We start from the raw sequence: 14,124 nt of genomic DNA, 5'->3' as shown, positions 1-14,124 counted from the left end.
TTGGTTCTTGCGGCGTGCCCTTCATGAAGATGACGACTTTGTTATTCTTCACCATTTTGTCGATTTCCGCCGCTTCTGTTGCCAAATAACGTAAAAATGCATTTTTTGCCACTGAAGAAGTCGGAATCCGCGTCAAAGCTCTGAGAAAACTCATTTTCACGAGAATCGTGATGTAAGGCTTTCCAAAACAAAACTTTTAGTTTTTCGGAGGAAAAGAGTACAAGTATTTATTAAAATGTAAATATATAAATACCTGAGAACAATATATTTTTTTAACAGTTATTCAACTTACCTATAAAATATTTTATCTTACTTTTATATTTAAATTTTTGCTTTCGCAAATTAAAACTTTTAGGCTTTCTTTTCAATTATAGAAAAAGTCAATTGACATTTGATTTCGTTTCAAATTGAATTCTTTCTAAATTTTAATCTTCTTATGATTATTTAGAACATTTCAGTAATATAAATTAATTGCAATATATAGAGTTATACATGGGTTTATTGTTCCAAGTTCTGTGATGTCGGATTTTGTTACGATTGGTCCAAATCGATTTCGAAATTCAATGATCCAATCAACATCGACCAAATATAATATGAAAAACAGTGCTTTGAAAATAATATTGAAAGTACAATATTTATTTATATTGAAATTTATATTTCAATCATAAATTTATAAAAGTTGTAAATTATGAAATTATATAATTATATAATAATGAAGTTATATTAATTATAACATATAGCATGTACAAATACATATAAAATTATAGAATATATTTGTTTTTTTTTATGTTTTGTAAAGCTATTTACTTATTAGTTATTACCCATAATATTAAATATTATTGAAAAAAAACAAAAGAAATAAGAGTTTACAAGAAAAAACAACGAATTTTTTAATACTTTTTCCTTTTTTTGTGAGAAGCCATCATGAGCAATGAATGTAAATATTGTATGATACACTTATTGTTCCAAGGCATGAAAAATATAAACGGAATGAAATGGTAATCGAATGCTCATTCGTTTTTCAACTCTTAACCAGTTTGGAGGTCTTCCTCTGTTTTGTATCATAAAATTTTGGAAAAATAAAATAAAAAAAAGGAAAAAAGAAGAAAATCGGTAAAAGATGAAGTATCTTTTATCAGCCATTGTGGTTTTGTTCCTGCTATCAGGTAATTTTACGTAAAAAATTTATAAAACCGGTGTGCTAAAAGTTTGAACTGACGTGTACTTTTGGAATGATGATGCGTTATTGTTGATTTTGTATTAAATTTCTGACAGAAACTTTTCAATTTTTTTCGTTTATCAGGATCCAATTTTGTTCGTGCTGAAAACGAAGATGCCCATGCTACAGTTGGAACAGTTGACACTGACTTGGGAGCAAATAAAGAAGGTTCTCGAACAGGTATAGCACTGTATACATACACGTTATACATACATTGACATCTAACTGATAAATTACAGATGCAGAGACAGTTGCACGAGAAGAGGAGGCAATTAAGTTGGATGGCCTAAATGTTGCCCAAATGAAGGAGCTGCGAGATAAAGCTGAGAAATTCACGTTTCAAACTGAAGTAAATCGTATGATGAAACTCATTATTAACTCGTTGTACAGAAACAAGGAGATTTTCTTGCGAGAACTTATTTCAAATGCTTCCGATGCTCTCGACAAGATCCGTTTGATGTCTCTTACGGTGCGAGAAGTTCTCGACTCGAATCCCGATATGCATATAAAAATCAAAGCGGATAAGGAAAATCGTATTTTGCACATTACTGATAGCGGTATTGGCATGACACGTCAAGATTTGATTAATAATTTGGGAACAATAGCAAAATCAGGAACTGCTGACTTTTTGTCAAAGATGCAAGACACACAAGGCGATCAAGATATCAATGATATGATCGGTCAATTTGGAGTTGGTTTCTACTCGGCTTTTCTTGTTGCTGATCGTGTTACCGTTACAACGAAACACAACGACGACAAACAATACATTTGGGAAAGCGACGCAAACAGTTTCAACATCATTGAAGATCCCCGCGGCGATACGCTCAAACGTGGATCAACAGTTTCGTTGCATTTGAAGGAAGAAGCTCAAGATTTCTTGGAAGAAGACACCATCAAGCAATTGATAAAGAAATACTCACAATTCATCAATTTCCCAATCTATATGTGGACAAGCAAAACTGTCGAAGAAGAAGTACCCGTTGAAGAGGAGGAGAAAAAGGAATCTGACAAGCCAGAGAGTACTGACGAAGAAGATGGAAAAGTCGAGGAAGAAACTGAAGACGATAAACCTAAAACAAAAAAAGTCTCCAAAACTGTTTGGGATTGGGAACTCATGAATGACAGCAAACCAATTTGGACTCGCAAACCTACAGAAGTTGAAGAAAAAGAATATCACGAATTTTACAAAACTCTCACAACAGACACTTCTGAGCCTCTTGCCTACACACATTTTGTTGCTGAGGGAGAAGTAACATTCAAATCACTCCTTTTTGTACCTAAAGTTCAACCCTCCGAGTCATTTAACAAATATGGCACCAAATCTGACAATATCAAACTTTTCGTACGTCGTGTCTTTATCACAGATGAATTCAACGACATGATTCCCAATTATTTGTCTTTCTTGCGTGGCGTTGTCGATTCCGATGATTTGCCATTAAATGTGTCTCGTGAAACGTTGCAACAGCACAAACTTATCAAAGTCATCAAGAAGAAACTCATCCGTAAGGCTTTGGATATGTTGAAGAAGCTCGACAAAGAATCATACGACAAATTTTGGAAAGAATATTCGACAAATATCAAACTCGGTATAATGGAAGATGCAAGCAACAGAAGTCGTCTCGCAAAATTGTTGCAATTTCAGTCATCCAACAATGCAGATAAGAAAGTTTTAACCTCCTTAGCCGATTACGTGACACGTATGAAGAAGAATCAAGAAAAGATTTATTATATTGCCGCATCAAGTCGTCAAGAAGCTGAAAAATCTCCATTTGCCGAAGCACTTCTCAAACGTGGATACGAAGTTTTGTATTTGGTAGAAGCTGTCGATGAATATTGCATCAGTGCTTTGCCCGAATTTGATGGAAAGAAATTCCAAAATGTCGCCAAAGAAGGCATGGAAATTCCCGGGTCTGAAAAGAGTAAAGAACGTTTCGAAGAATTGAAGGGACAGTTTGAGCCGCTTGTAAAATGGTTAAATGACAACGGATTGAAAGATAGAATTTCCAAAGCTGAAGTCTCCGATCGTTTAACAGACACTCCATGTGCCCTAGTTGCAAGTTTATTCGGATGGACCGGAAATATGGAACGTCTTGCTTTGTCATCGGCTCATCAAAAGACAGACGATCCACAAAGAACGTATTATTTGAATCAAAAGAAAACACTCGAAATTAATCCCCGACATCCTGTGATTCGTAACTTATTGAATCGAATTGAAGCCGATCCCGAAGATGCAACTGCGAAGGAAACAGCTTTAATGTTATTCCGTACTGCAACATTGCGTTCGGGATATATGCTACAAGAGACAGCAGACTTTGCCGATAGTATTGACAAGATGATGCGACAAACACTTGGTGTTGATCTCAATGAACAGCCTGAAGAAGAACCATTCCTTGATGAAGAAGTTGATGAAGCAACAGACAACTCAAAAGAAGACGCAAACGAAGAAGATGAAGTTCATGATGAACTGTAAAAAAACCATCGAAAAGTAGACTGTAGCTGTAATAATAAAAAAATATTTAGTTGGAACTTTTATTTACTTACATGTAAGAAAAACAATTCCAATTTTGATAGTAATTGCAATAAGTTGTAAGATTTTTCAATTTTAATTTATAAAAAAAAACGCATACTACCTAATTTAGAATTTTGTCCGTAAAGAATGATCAAATTTCTGTAAATAAACTAATATAAACATTCAGTTGGCTATTTATTTTTGTTTACCTATTCATTACGAATACTTTAAAGCTTAACAACCATCAAAGCCTATTTGAAATAAACATTTCCATAGCTTTTGATTAATTTAAAAGAAATCCAAAGGCATTTTTCATAACTTTTGTTTAATTTCAAGCTCAAAAATCATCAAATATGCTTTCAAAATGAAAATTACGTATTATTTACGTATTTTTTTCGTATATTTTATCTGTCAATATTCAAGATTAAGAACCATTTAAAAGAAATCCAAAGGCATTTTTCATAACTTCTTCAATTTGAAGCTTTAAAATCATCAAATATGCTTTCAAAATGAGAATTACGTAAATTTTTACGTATTTTTTATTTGTCCATATTCGAGCTTAAGAACCATCTAAATTACGTAAAATTATGAAAATTACGTATTTTTTATTTGTCCATATTCAAGCTTAAGAACCATTTAAAAGACATCCAAAGGCATTTTTCATAACTTTTGTTTAATTTCAAGCTGAAAAATCATCAAATATGCTTTCAAAATGAAAATTACGTAAATTTTTACGTATTTTTTACGTATTTTTTATTTGTCAAGCTTAAGAACCATCCAAATTACGTAAAATCATGAAAATTACGTATTTTTTATTTGTCCATATTCAAGCTTAAGAACAATTTAATGGACATCCAAAGGCATTTTTCATAACTTTTGTTTAATTTCAAGCTTACAAATCATCAAATATGCTTTCAAAATGAAAATTACGTATTTTTTACGTATTTTTTATTTGTCAATATTCAAGCTTAAGAACCATCTAAATTACGTAAAATAATGAAAATTACGTATTTTTTACGTATATTTTGTTTGTCCATATTCAAGCTTAAGAACCATTTAAAAGACATCCAAAGGCATTTTTCATAACTTTTGTTTAATTTCAAGCTGAAAAATCATCAAATATGCTTTCAAAATGAAAATTACGTAAATTTTTACGTATTTTTTACGTATTTTTTATTTGTCAAGCTTAAGAACCATCCAAATTACGTAAAATCATGAAAATTACGTATTTTTTATTTGTCCATATTCAAGCTTAAGAACAATTTAATGGACATCCAAAGGCATTTTTCATAACTTTTGTTTAATTTCAAGCTTACAAATCATCAAATATGCTTTCAAAATGAAAATTACGTATTTTTTACGTATTTTTTATTTGTCAATATTCAAGCTTAAGAACCATCTAAATTACGTAAAATAATGAAAATTACGTATTTTTTACGTATATTTTGTTTGTCCATATTCAAGCTTAAGAACCATTTAAAAGACATCCAAAGGCATTTTTTATAACTTTTGTTCAATTTCAAGCTTACAAATCATCAAATATGCTTTCAAAATGAAAAATACGTATTGTTTACGTATTAATATTCAAGCTTAAGAACCATCCAAATTACGTAAAATCATGAAAATTACGTATTTTTTTTTATTTTTTCAATATTCAAGCTTAAGAACCATCCAAATTACGTAAAATCATGAAAATTACGTATTTTTTATTTGTCAATATTCAAGCTTAAGAACCATCCAAATTACGTAAAATCATGAAAATTACGTATTTTTTTACGTATATTTTGTTTGTCCATATTCAAGCTTAAGAACCATTTAAAAGACATTCAAAGGTATTTTTCATAACTTTTGTTTAATTTCAAGCTTACAAATCATCAAATATGCTTTCAAAATGAAAAATACGTATTTTTTACGTATTTTTTATTTGTCAATATTCAAGCTTAAGAACCATCCAAATTACGTAAAATCATGAAAATTACGTATTTTTTATTTGTCAATATTCAAGCTTAAGAACCATCCAAATTACGTAAAATCATGAAAATTACGTATTTTTTACGTATATTTTGTTTGTCCATATTCAAGCTTAAGAACCATTTAAAAGACATCCAAAGGCATTTTTTATAACTTTTGTTTAATTTCAAGCTTACAAATCATCAAATATGCTTTCAAAATGAAAATTACGTATTTTTTACGTATTTTTTATTTGTCAATATTCAAGCTTCATCATCAAATATGCTTTCAAAATGAAAATTACGTATTTTTTATTTGTCCATATTTAAGCTTAAAAACCATCCAAATTACGTAAAATCATGAAAATTACGTATTTTTTTTTATTTTTTCAATATTTAAGCTTAAGAACCATTTAAAAGACATCCAAAGGCATTTTTTATAACTTTTGTTTAATTTCAAGCTTACAAATCATCAAATATGCTTTCAAAATGAAAAATACGTATTGTTTACGTATTAATATTCAAGCTTAAGAACCATCCAAATTACGTAAAATCATGAAAATTACGTATTTTTTATTTGTCAATATTCAAGCTTAAGAACCATCCAAATTACGTAAAATCATGAAAATTACGTATTTTTTACGTATATTTTGTTTGTCCATATTCAAGCTTAAGAACCATTTAAAAGACATTCAAAGGTATTTTTCATAACTTTTGTTTAATTTCAAGCTTACAAATCATCAAATATGCTTTCAAAATGAAAAATACTTATTTTTTACGTATTTTTGACGTATTTTTTATTTGTCAATATTCAAGCTTAAGAACCATCCAAATTACGTAAAATCATGAAAATTACGTATTTTTTATTTGTCAATATTCAAGCTTCATCATCAAATATGCTTTCAAAATGAAAATTACGTATTTTTTATTTTACTATATTCAAGCTTAAGAACCATTTGAAAGACATCCAAAGGCATTTTTCATAACTTTTGTTTAATTTCAAGCTTAAAATCATCAAATATGCTTTCAAAATGAAAAATACGTATTTTTTACGTATTTTTTATTTGTCAATATTCAAGCTTAAGAACCATCCAAATTACGTAAAATCATGAAAATTACGTATTTTTTATTTGTCAATATTCAAGCTTAAGAACCATCCAAATTACGTAAAATCATGAAAATTACGTATTTTTTACGTATATTTTGTTTGTCCATATTCAAGCTTAAAAACCATTTAAAAGACATCCAAAGGCATTTTTCAAAACTTTTGTTTAATTTCAAGCTTACAAATCATCAAATATGCTTTCAAAATGAAAAATACGTATTTTTTATTATATGAATATTATGAATATGAATTATTATTATTGTATGAATACTCCAAAAGACATCCAAAGAAATTTATATCTTTGAATTTTGAAGCCTTACAGCCATTCAATGAACTGTTTTTTGTATTGAAAACAAAACATTTGTAGTAAAATTAACTTTTGAAGGAAAAAAATAATTACCATTTTTTGAAAAAAAAAACTAATTGAACACAAGACAAAAAATTGTATAATTGAGAAAATGAAATAAAAATAAACAAATCATATAAAATTCAAAAAAATCAAAAATGAATTTTAACGTTTTTTCTCCGAAATTATTATTCGAAATCGTTACCTATGGCACAACGAACGATTTGTTTGTCAAGTTTTGCTGTCAGTCAATTGAAAAAGGAAAAGTGCAAAATAAAGATTGAAACGATGAATATGAAACAATTTAAAGGAAATTTAGAACGAATGTTCGACAAAAATCTCACTGACCTCGTTCGGGGCATTCGAAACAACAAGGACAATGGTAAGAACTATTCATTTACAATGGAGGAAAAAAAATTTTTCGCTTCCGAATTTCATGTTTATCTCATATTCTCCATTGAAAGCGTATTCGAAACATATTTTAGTGACTTTTGTTAAGTAAAATTCAAATGCATGATTCTTTTTATTTTTAGAAAGCAAATATATCGCACAATGTATCGAGGAAATCAAATGTGAATTGCGACAAGATAATATAAGTACAAAATGTAATGCAGTAGCAAAATTGACTTATATTCAGGTACGTGTCCATTCTCGCACACAAAATAAGCACTTAATCCATGATTTTCTTATCTCCCTTTTATACAGATGCTCGGATATGACATCAGTTGGGCCGGTTTTAATATAATCGAGGTAATGAGTTCGGGAAAATTCACTGCCAAACGTGTTGGTTATTTGGCTGCAAGCCAAAGTTTTCATCCAGACACAGAGTTGTTAATGCTAACAACAAATATGATTCGCAAGGATTTAAATAGTACGAATCAATATGATGCAGGAGTTGCAATGAGCGGTTTGGCTTGTTTCATTTCATCGGATCTTTCGCGAGATTTAGTAGGTGATATTATGACATTGATGAGCTCAACAAAACCATATTTGCGTATGAAAGCTGTTCTAATGATGTACAAAGTTTTTCTACGATATCCAGAAGCCTTAAGAATTGCCTTTCCCAAATTGAAGGAAAAGTTAGAAGATCCTGATCCGGGAGTTCAGTCAGCAGCTGTTAATGTAATTTGTGAGCTTGCTCGTAAAAATCCGAAAAATTATTTATCGCTTGCGCCAATTTTCTTCAAACTCATGACAACTTCAACGAACAATTGGATGCTCATTAAAATTATCAAACTTTTTGGTGCATTAACGCCCTTAGAACCTCGTCTCGGAAAGAAACTTATAGAGCCATTGACTAATTTGATTCATAGCACATCTGCGATGAGCTTGTTATACGAATGCATAAATACCGTAATTGCTGTTTTGATATCTATCAGTAGCGGTATGCCGAATCATAACGCATCGATTCAACTTTGTGTGCAAAAGTTAAGGATTCTAATTGAGGATACGGATCAAAACCTTAAATATTTGGGACTCTTGGCGATGAGCAAGATTTTGAAAACACATCCCAAAAGTGTTCAAGCACACAAAGACCTCATTCTTGACTGTCTCGACGATCAAGACGAATCGATTCGTTTACGCGCATTAGACTTACTCTATGGAATGGTGTCTAAAAAGAATCTTATGGAAATTGTACGTCAATTATTAGAGCATATAGAATTAGCGGAAGGCACAGCATATCGTGACGAACTCCTGTATAAAATTGTTGAAATTTGTAGTCAAGGCTCGTATCAATACATAACGAATTTCGAATGGTTTGTAACTGTTCTCGTTGAACTCATTCAACTTGCATCAAATAGCAAACATGGCGCTGTTATCGCTGCTCAATTACTTGATGTTGTTGTGCGAGTTCAAGCAATCCGCGAGTTTGCCGTAAATGAAATGGTTACACTTCTTGATACGTTTGTTGTTAATTCGCAAAACAATACAATGTGTGAAGTTCTTTACGCAGCATCATGGATTGTCGGGGAATACGCAGCGCATTTGCAAAGCCCAAGTACAGCACTTTTGGTATTATTACGAGATAATTCATTGCCGGGGCACATTCAAGCTGTCTACATTCAAAATGCTCTCAAACTAGCAACGCATATTATGAAAACGGCATGTGACAATGATGATCGCCAAACCGTACGGGAAACGGTGACAATGTTACTTGAACGTTTGCCTGTTTTCATTAGCTCAGGCGATATTGAAGTTCAAGAACGATCAAGCTCTGCATATGCCTTAATACAATATCTAAAGTCAGAGCTTGATAAGGAGAAACAACAAGGAATCGATGATATGATGAATGAAACAACTATTCCAATTGAAAAAAACAATCTGATTGACACAATTATCAATGAAATGACGTTGTTATTCAAAGGAGACTTGAATCCTGTTGCTCCTAAAGCGCAAAAGAAAGTTCTCTTGCCCGAGGGACTCGATATAGAAGAATGGATTAATTCTCCGCTAAGTGACAATGCCTCATCGAGCGACGATGAAAAAGGAGATTTTCTCTTTGTCGCTAACCAAAATTATGACGGCGAAAAGATTGACGGAAGTCGCAAAAGCAGTCCGGAAATTAGTAAAGAAGATGTTGAACGAGCGCGTCGTTCACGTGAATTGGAACAAAGTCACAATCCAAATTATTTAAAGTCTTCTAAAAAGTCGAAAAAATCAACACCCGTCGAAGATGACATCGAAGAGATTCCAATTGCAGAAATTGCATTAGATATACCACTAAAAGTACATTCAACAAAGAGATCAGACAAATACTTGCAGCAAGATAACAAGGCGACAAAAACAAAACGCGCAAGCAAGAAGTCATCCAAGAAAAACAAGAACAAACTCAGTTACAGTAGTAGCGAATCCGATTATGACGAAATATTGCCGGTACAAGTAAGTACTGTTGTTGAAATTCCTGAAGGCGCTACGTTATCTGATAGTGATAATGATCAAAAGGATGAAAACGATCCTCATAAATCGCTAAATATCGATTTAGACATTCCAATGATGGTAGAAACAAAACCAGCTAAAGTAAAAGGCAGTGATAAGAAGAAATCTCATGAAAAAAATGAAAAAGAAAAAAAGAAAAAGCATAAAAAAGATAAAGAAAGTAAAAACAAGGAGAAAACACACGATAACTTATTTGATGCAAATACAGCAACAACAAAAGAAAACCATGTCGAAGACGCTTCTTTTAAAACAAAGTCTGAATCAAACAAGAAAAAACACAAACACGACAAGCTTAAGAAAGGATCAAAACCTAAAACATCTTCTTCGAAAACAGGATATGAAGAATTCTCAACACCTACTAAATAAACATCATATAATGAGATGATAACTTATTTTCTTAACACAAAATATTCCATGATTGATTTTTTATGTTTATTTCAAAGATGTTGTATTTCAATCAAGAAAATTTATATTTCTAATAGAATATTTACTGTTGATAATTTTGCTTGTACTATTCCTGTTTAATATCAAATTATTTTCCTTCGTTTTGTTTTTTTATTGAATATATTATTATTAAGCAAAAATATCTAACTAATAAAAAATGGCTACATTAAAAAATTGATTCTTTTTCGTTATATACTTTATGAAAATACATTTATATGTGTACTTTTAAGATCTGCGAAACACAAAAAAATCAAACAAAACATCATTCATATCTTGTAAAACGTATCCGACAAACAATTTAATTTATTATTTCGTCACATAATTATTGATCACACTGTTTGCTTAAAACTTTTTCTAACAACCAACAGACATTTTCTTAATTGGACCACTCATATAATAATGCACAAACATTTTTGGACATCAATCTTCTTCTCATTTCATTTATATACTTTTTTTTCCTCATGTCTCTATTACTTGTTGTTCACGAACAAAATCAATCCAATTTGTTCTAATAACTGATGTTCATGTCAATGTCTGTCTCTCTGTCTCCATGGTATTTACTTAGCTATCTATATATATATACCTATTTATAATTTGAAGTAAGAATTGAAAAAAATAATTCTTAAAGTTTTTTTATTTGAAATTTCTCTTGAAATATATATGATTTTGCTTTTCCATAAAATTTCCAAACATCTAAACTAACAGATCTCCCTTTATTCTAACATATTTATTAAAGTACCATATTTTCAACTCTCGTATCTAGATTTAATGCTTATTGAAAGAGCGAGCGGTAGGTGACAGGAAGATCGATGAGCTGTCCGAGATACATATGGGTTTGTACATTTTTTCCTTCTCTCCTTGTATTGTTGTTGTTTTTGTTTGTGAACATGTTTAATATAATAGTCGTTCTACACTATGTCTCTCAATGGAGCTGATAAAGTTGTTCTTTTGGACTTTTTATTTTCTTCGTTACTCTTAAATAAGCTGCCATCATGAAACAAGGGTTGTAAAACAACTACACGATTAGCTTTCAAGAAAATGTACGCTTACCTCAACATCATGAATAATATCGAAATAAGTTGACTTGACATGCGAACACGAAAAATGTCTTTATCAATTTTTAAAAAGTTTTGAATAATGTCCCATGCGATTTTTTGTCGTCATTGTTTTGACAAGATACTTTTTTTTATAAAATTTGTGCTTTTGCAATATTTTACGCCCCTTGGCATCACATTGAGAGACTTAGTACAAAATTATATTGTTATCAAACATAATTGTTAATCCCTTTACTAAACAATAAGTAATACGAAGAACAAATTTCAAAGAAAAGAGAAGTCAAACCACACCAACAAAAAGAATATGTAAAATCAATATGAATGATAACAAGTGTTCTTCAAGCAATCAACAAACAACAAGATTTAAGTCACGTAAATTCTGCAAACATGAAAAGATTATTATTTAAACTAATCGCAGTGAGAGATAAAAAAAAAAGATGTTATTTGAAGAAATGATACAATGTTGCAGAGATTGGTTACTTATTAAAATCCATAAATATTAACAAAAATTATTGTGACAAAACAACTTTCCAAACAAATTTTCCAATTTAAATATTTTTTTTGGCCTTTAGTGTAACATATTTGACATATGTTTTTTATTGTTAACAATAATCCTTATATCTTTAAAATCTTGATTTTTAAGAATAAACACTATTCCACAGAGATTAGGTATTCTCTACTTTTTGTAAGGTTGATATAAAAAGATAAAGACTAACAAGTCCCTCAGGAGAAACAACAGAAATCATGTACTAAATGTGTCTAATTTGACAATTTTTGGCTTAAAATTCCATATTGGGGGTCTTCTGATTCTTCTTCAAGTTTTAAGTTTTAATAACTAGCCTTTTACACATGTCATATACAAAATCTTCTCATAATGAACACAAATATGAGGAAATGTCAGACCCTTATTTATGTATTCTTCTTGTATGGTATACCAATAGGACGTCATGCAATGCTAAAATAAAAAATCTCTTTTTAAATATATGTCACTTGAACAGCTAATAATATAATTTAATAAATTTTTACAAGAAAAAGAAGAATAATAAGAGATACACATCTTTCTTGTCACAAGTCAACAAATTTTTTGATGGCTAAATATCTCTTTTTATCTCATTTTGAAAAAATAAATACACAGAATAAGACGATTGACGTTTGATGCTCATCAATGTTTCAGTTTTTATTTGAGTGACAGCATTCACAGTGTGATATTTTTAGATTTTTGGATATCAGTATTTTGCAATTACATCATCTAGATAAAATAGCAGTTTTAGTTCAATACAAAGTTATAGAGGAGATCACATAAATCATCTATGGATTTCTTTTCAGCGTTTTTGCATTATTTACATCAACGGTTATATATGCCATATGTGCTCTTCTTCATGTATTTATTTATGTACATACATTTTCTTTCAATGAACAAATTGAAGAAATTCTGCCTAAAATACTCAAATACATTCGCTTTCAACAAAAATGTCAATCGATTTGATTGAAGACTTTTTCGGTTCCATATGAAATTATGATATTTCGTATATATATGTACTTTATTTCACTACTATGTACATGCATGAAGGACCTTTTATTTTATTTTTGTATATTAATCTGGTTATATTGACGAGATTTTTATGCATTTCTAATATCATTAAATATGTCATCAAGTTTCAAGTCAAAAGTTTTCTATCTTGTTCTTATCATTTGTTCGACTTTTTCAGAAACATACTGTAAAAAATGATTGAATTAAAGCTTTCATCTCTTCCGAAATCTAATCTGCTAAGCTTAAAAAACGTTAAAAATAATTGTGTAATAAGTACCTATATCAAGGCAAGAGCGAGTTATCAGCTGATTGAAAACTTTGATTTACTCGTATTTGTGTTAAAAATCGATAAGAAATTATCAAAAAATGATTTGACATTTGATTTGTACTTATTGTTTGTTTTATGCAAGAATAGCTTTTCCATGACTAACCATTTTAAATGATAACTTTCTTTCTGATCGTTTACGAAGTCGTGATTAAAAATTGCTTCTTCATCAAGCAGAGCCTGTCATTCATTTATTTGTGACTTGTTGTTTTTTTTTACAGACAAAAAAAAATACAAATTGAAAATCATGTTAAGACAATCGAATATCACGCAGTTGTTGGTATCAAGTCGTAAATGTTTTTTGAAAAACATTTAAAAAATAATAATAAAGCGCATTTTGAGTTTGTATTGAATGTAGAGTTATATATATATATGTATTTGTTCAGAGAATTTTCTTCGCATTTTTTACCATCGGGTGTAGTTTTAATATGATTAGATAATATTTAAAGAAAGAGACCGTAAAATCATTGAGCAAATCAAAATAATTCCAAATCATTGTATCGTACGTTCCTTTTTGAATTTTATTCTTAAAGATCATAGCACATCGTCATCGTGTTTCTTTTTCACCCGCTTAGTTGATGTCTTAAGAAGACAGTATGACTGCGGTTGCTTGTTTTTGAAATAAAAAAAAAAACAAATAACAACTGAAATGAGCATGTTACAAACATCAAGATCATAAAAACTGTATAAGTAGTAAAGACATA

General features: G+C 30.1%; 2 protein-coding genes across 2 annotated transcripts; both read left to right on the top strand.

Annotated features, from left to right (window-relative positions):
- Positions 1 to 1,025: 1,025 nt before the first annotated feature.
- On the top strand, positions 1,026 to 3,903 carry LOC134836181 (endoplasmin). Its single transcript, XM_063851447.1, has 3 exons — positions 1,026 to 1,166; positions 1,304 to 1,399; positions 1,459 to 3,903. Exons 1-3 carry the CDS (start codon positions 1,121 to 1,123, stop codon positions 3,687 to 3,689), a joined length of 2,373 nt encoding a protein of 790 aa, XP_063707517.1. The 5' UTR covers positions 1,026 to 1,120; the 3' UTR covers positions 3,690 to 3,903.
- Positions 3,904 to 7,393: 3,490 nt separating this feature from the next.
- Positions 7,394 to 10,665, top strand: LOC134834011 (AP-3 complex subunit delta). The gene is made up of 3 exons (XM_063848526.1): positions 7,394 to 7,510; positions 7,662 to 7,765; positions 7,834 to 10,665. Exons 1-3 carry the CDS (start codon positions 7,417 to 7,419, stop codon positions 10,429 to 10,431), a joined length of 2,796 nt encoding a protein of 931 aa, XP_063704596.1. The 5' UTR covers positions 7,394 to 7,416; the 3' UTR covers positions 10,432 to 10,665.
- The last annotated feature ends 3,459 nt before the right edge of the window (positions 10,666 to 14,124 follow it).

Source organism: Culicoides brevitarsis, chromosome 3, assembly GCF_036172545.1.
Source record: "Culicoides brevitarsis isolate CSIRO-B50_1 chromosome 3, AGI_CSIRO_Cbre_v1, whole genome shotgun sequence".
NCBI classification, from domain to species: domain Eukaryota; kingdom Metazoa; phylum Arthropoda; class Insecta; order Diptera; family Ceratopogonidae; genus Culicoides; species Culicoides brevitarsis.
The sequence above is the reverse complement of the archived record's forward strand: the minus strand, read 5'-3'. Positions and strand labels throughout refer to the sequence as shown.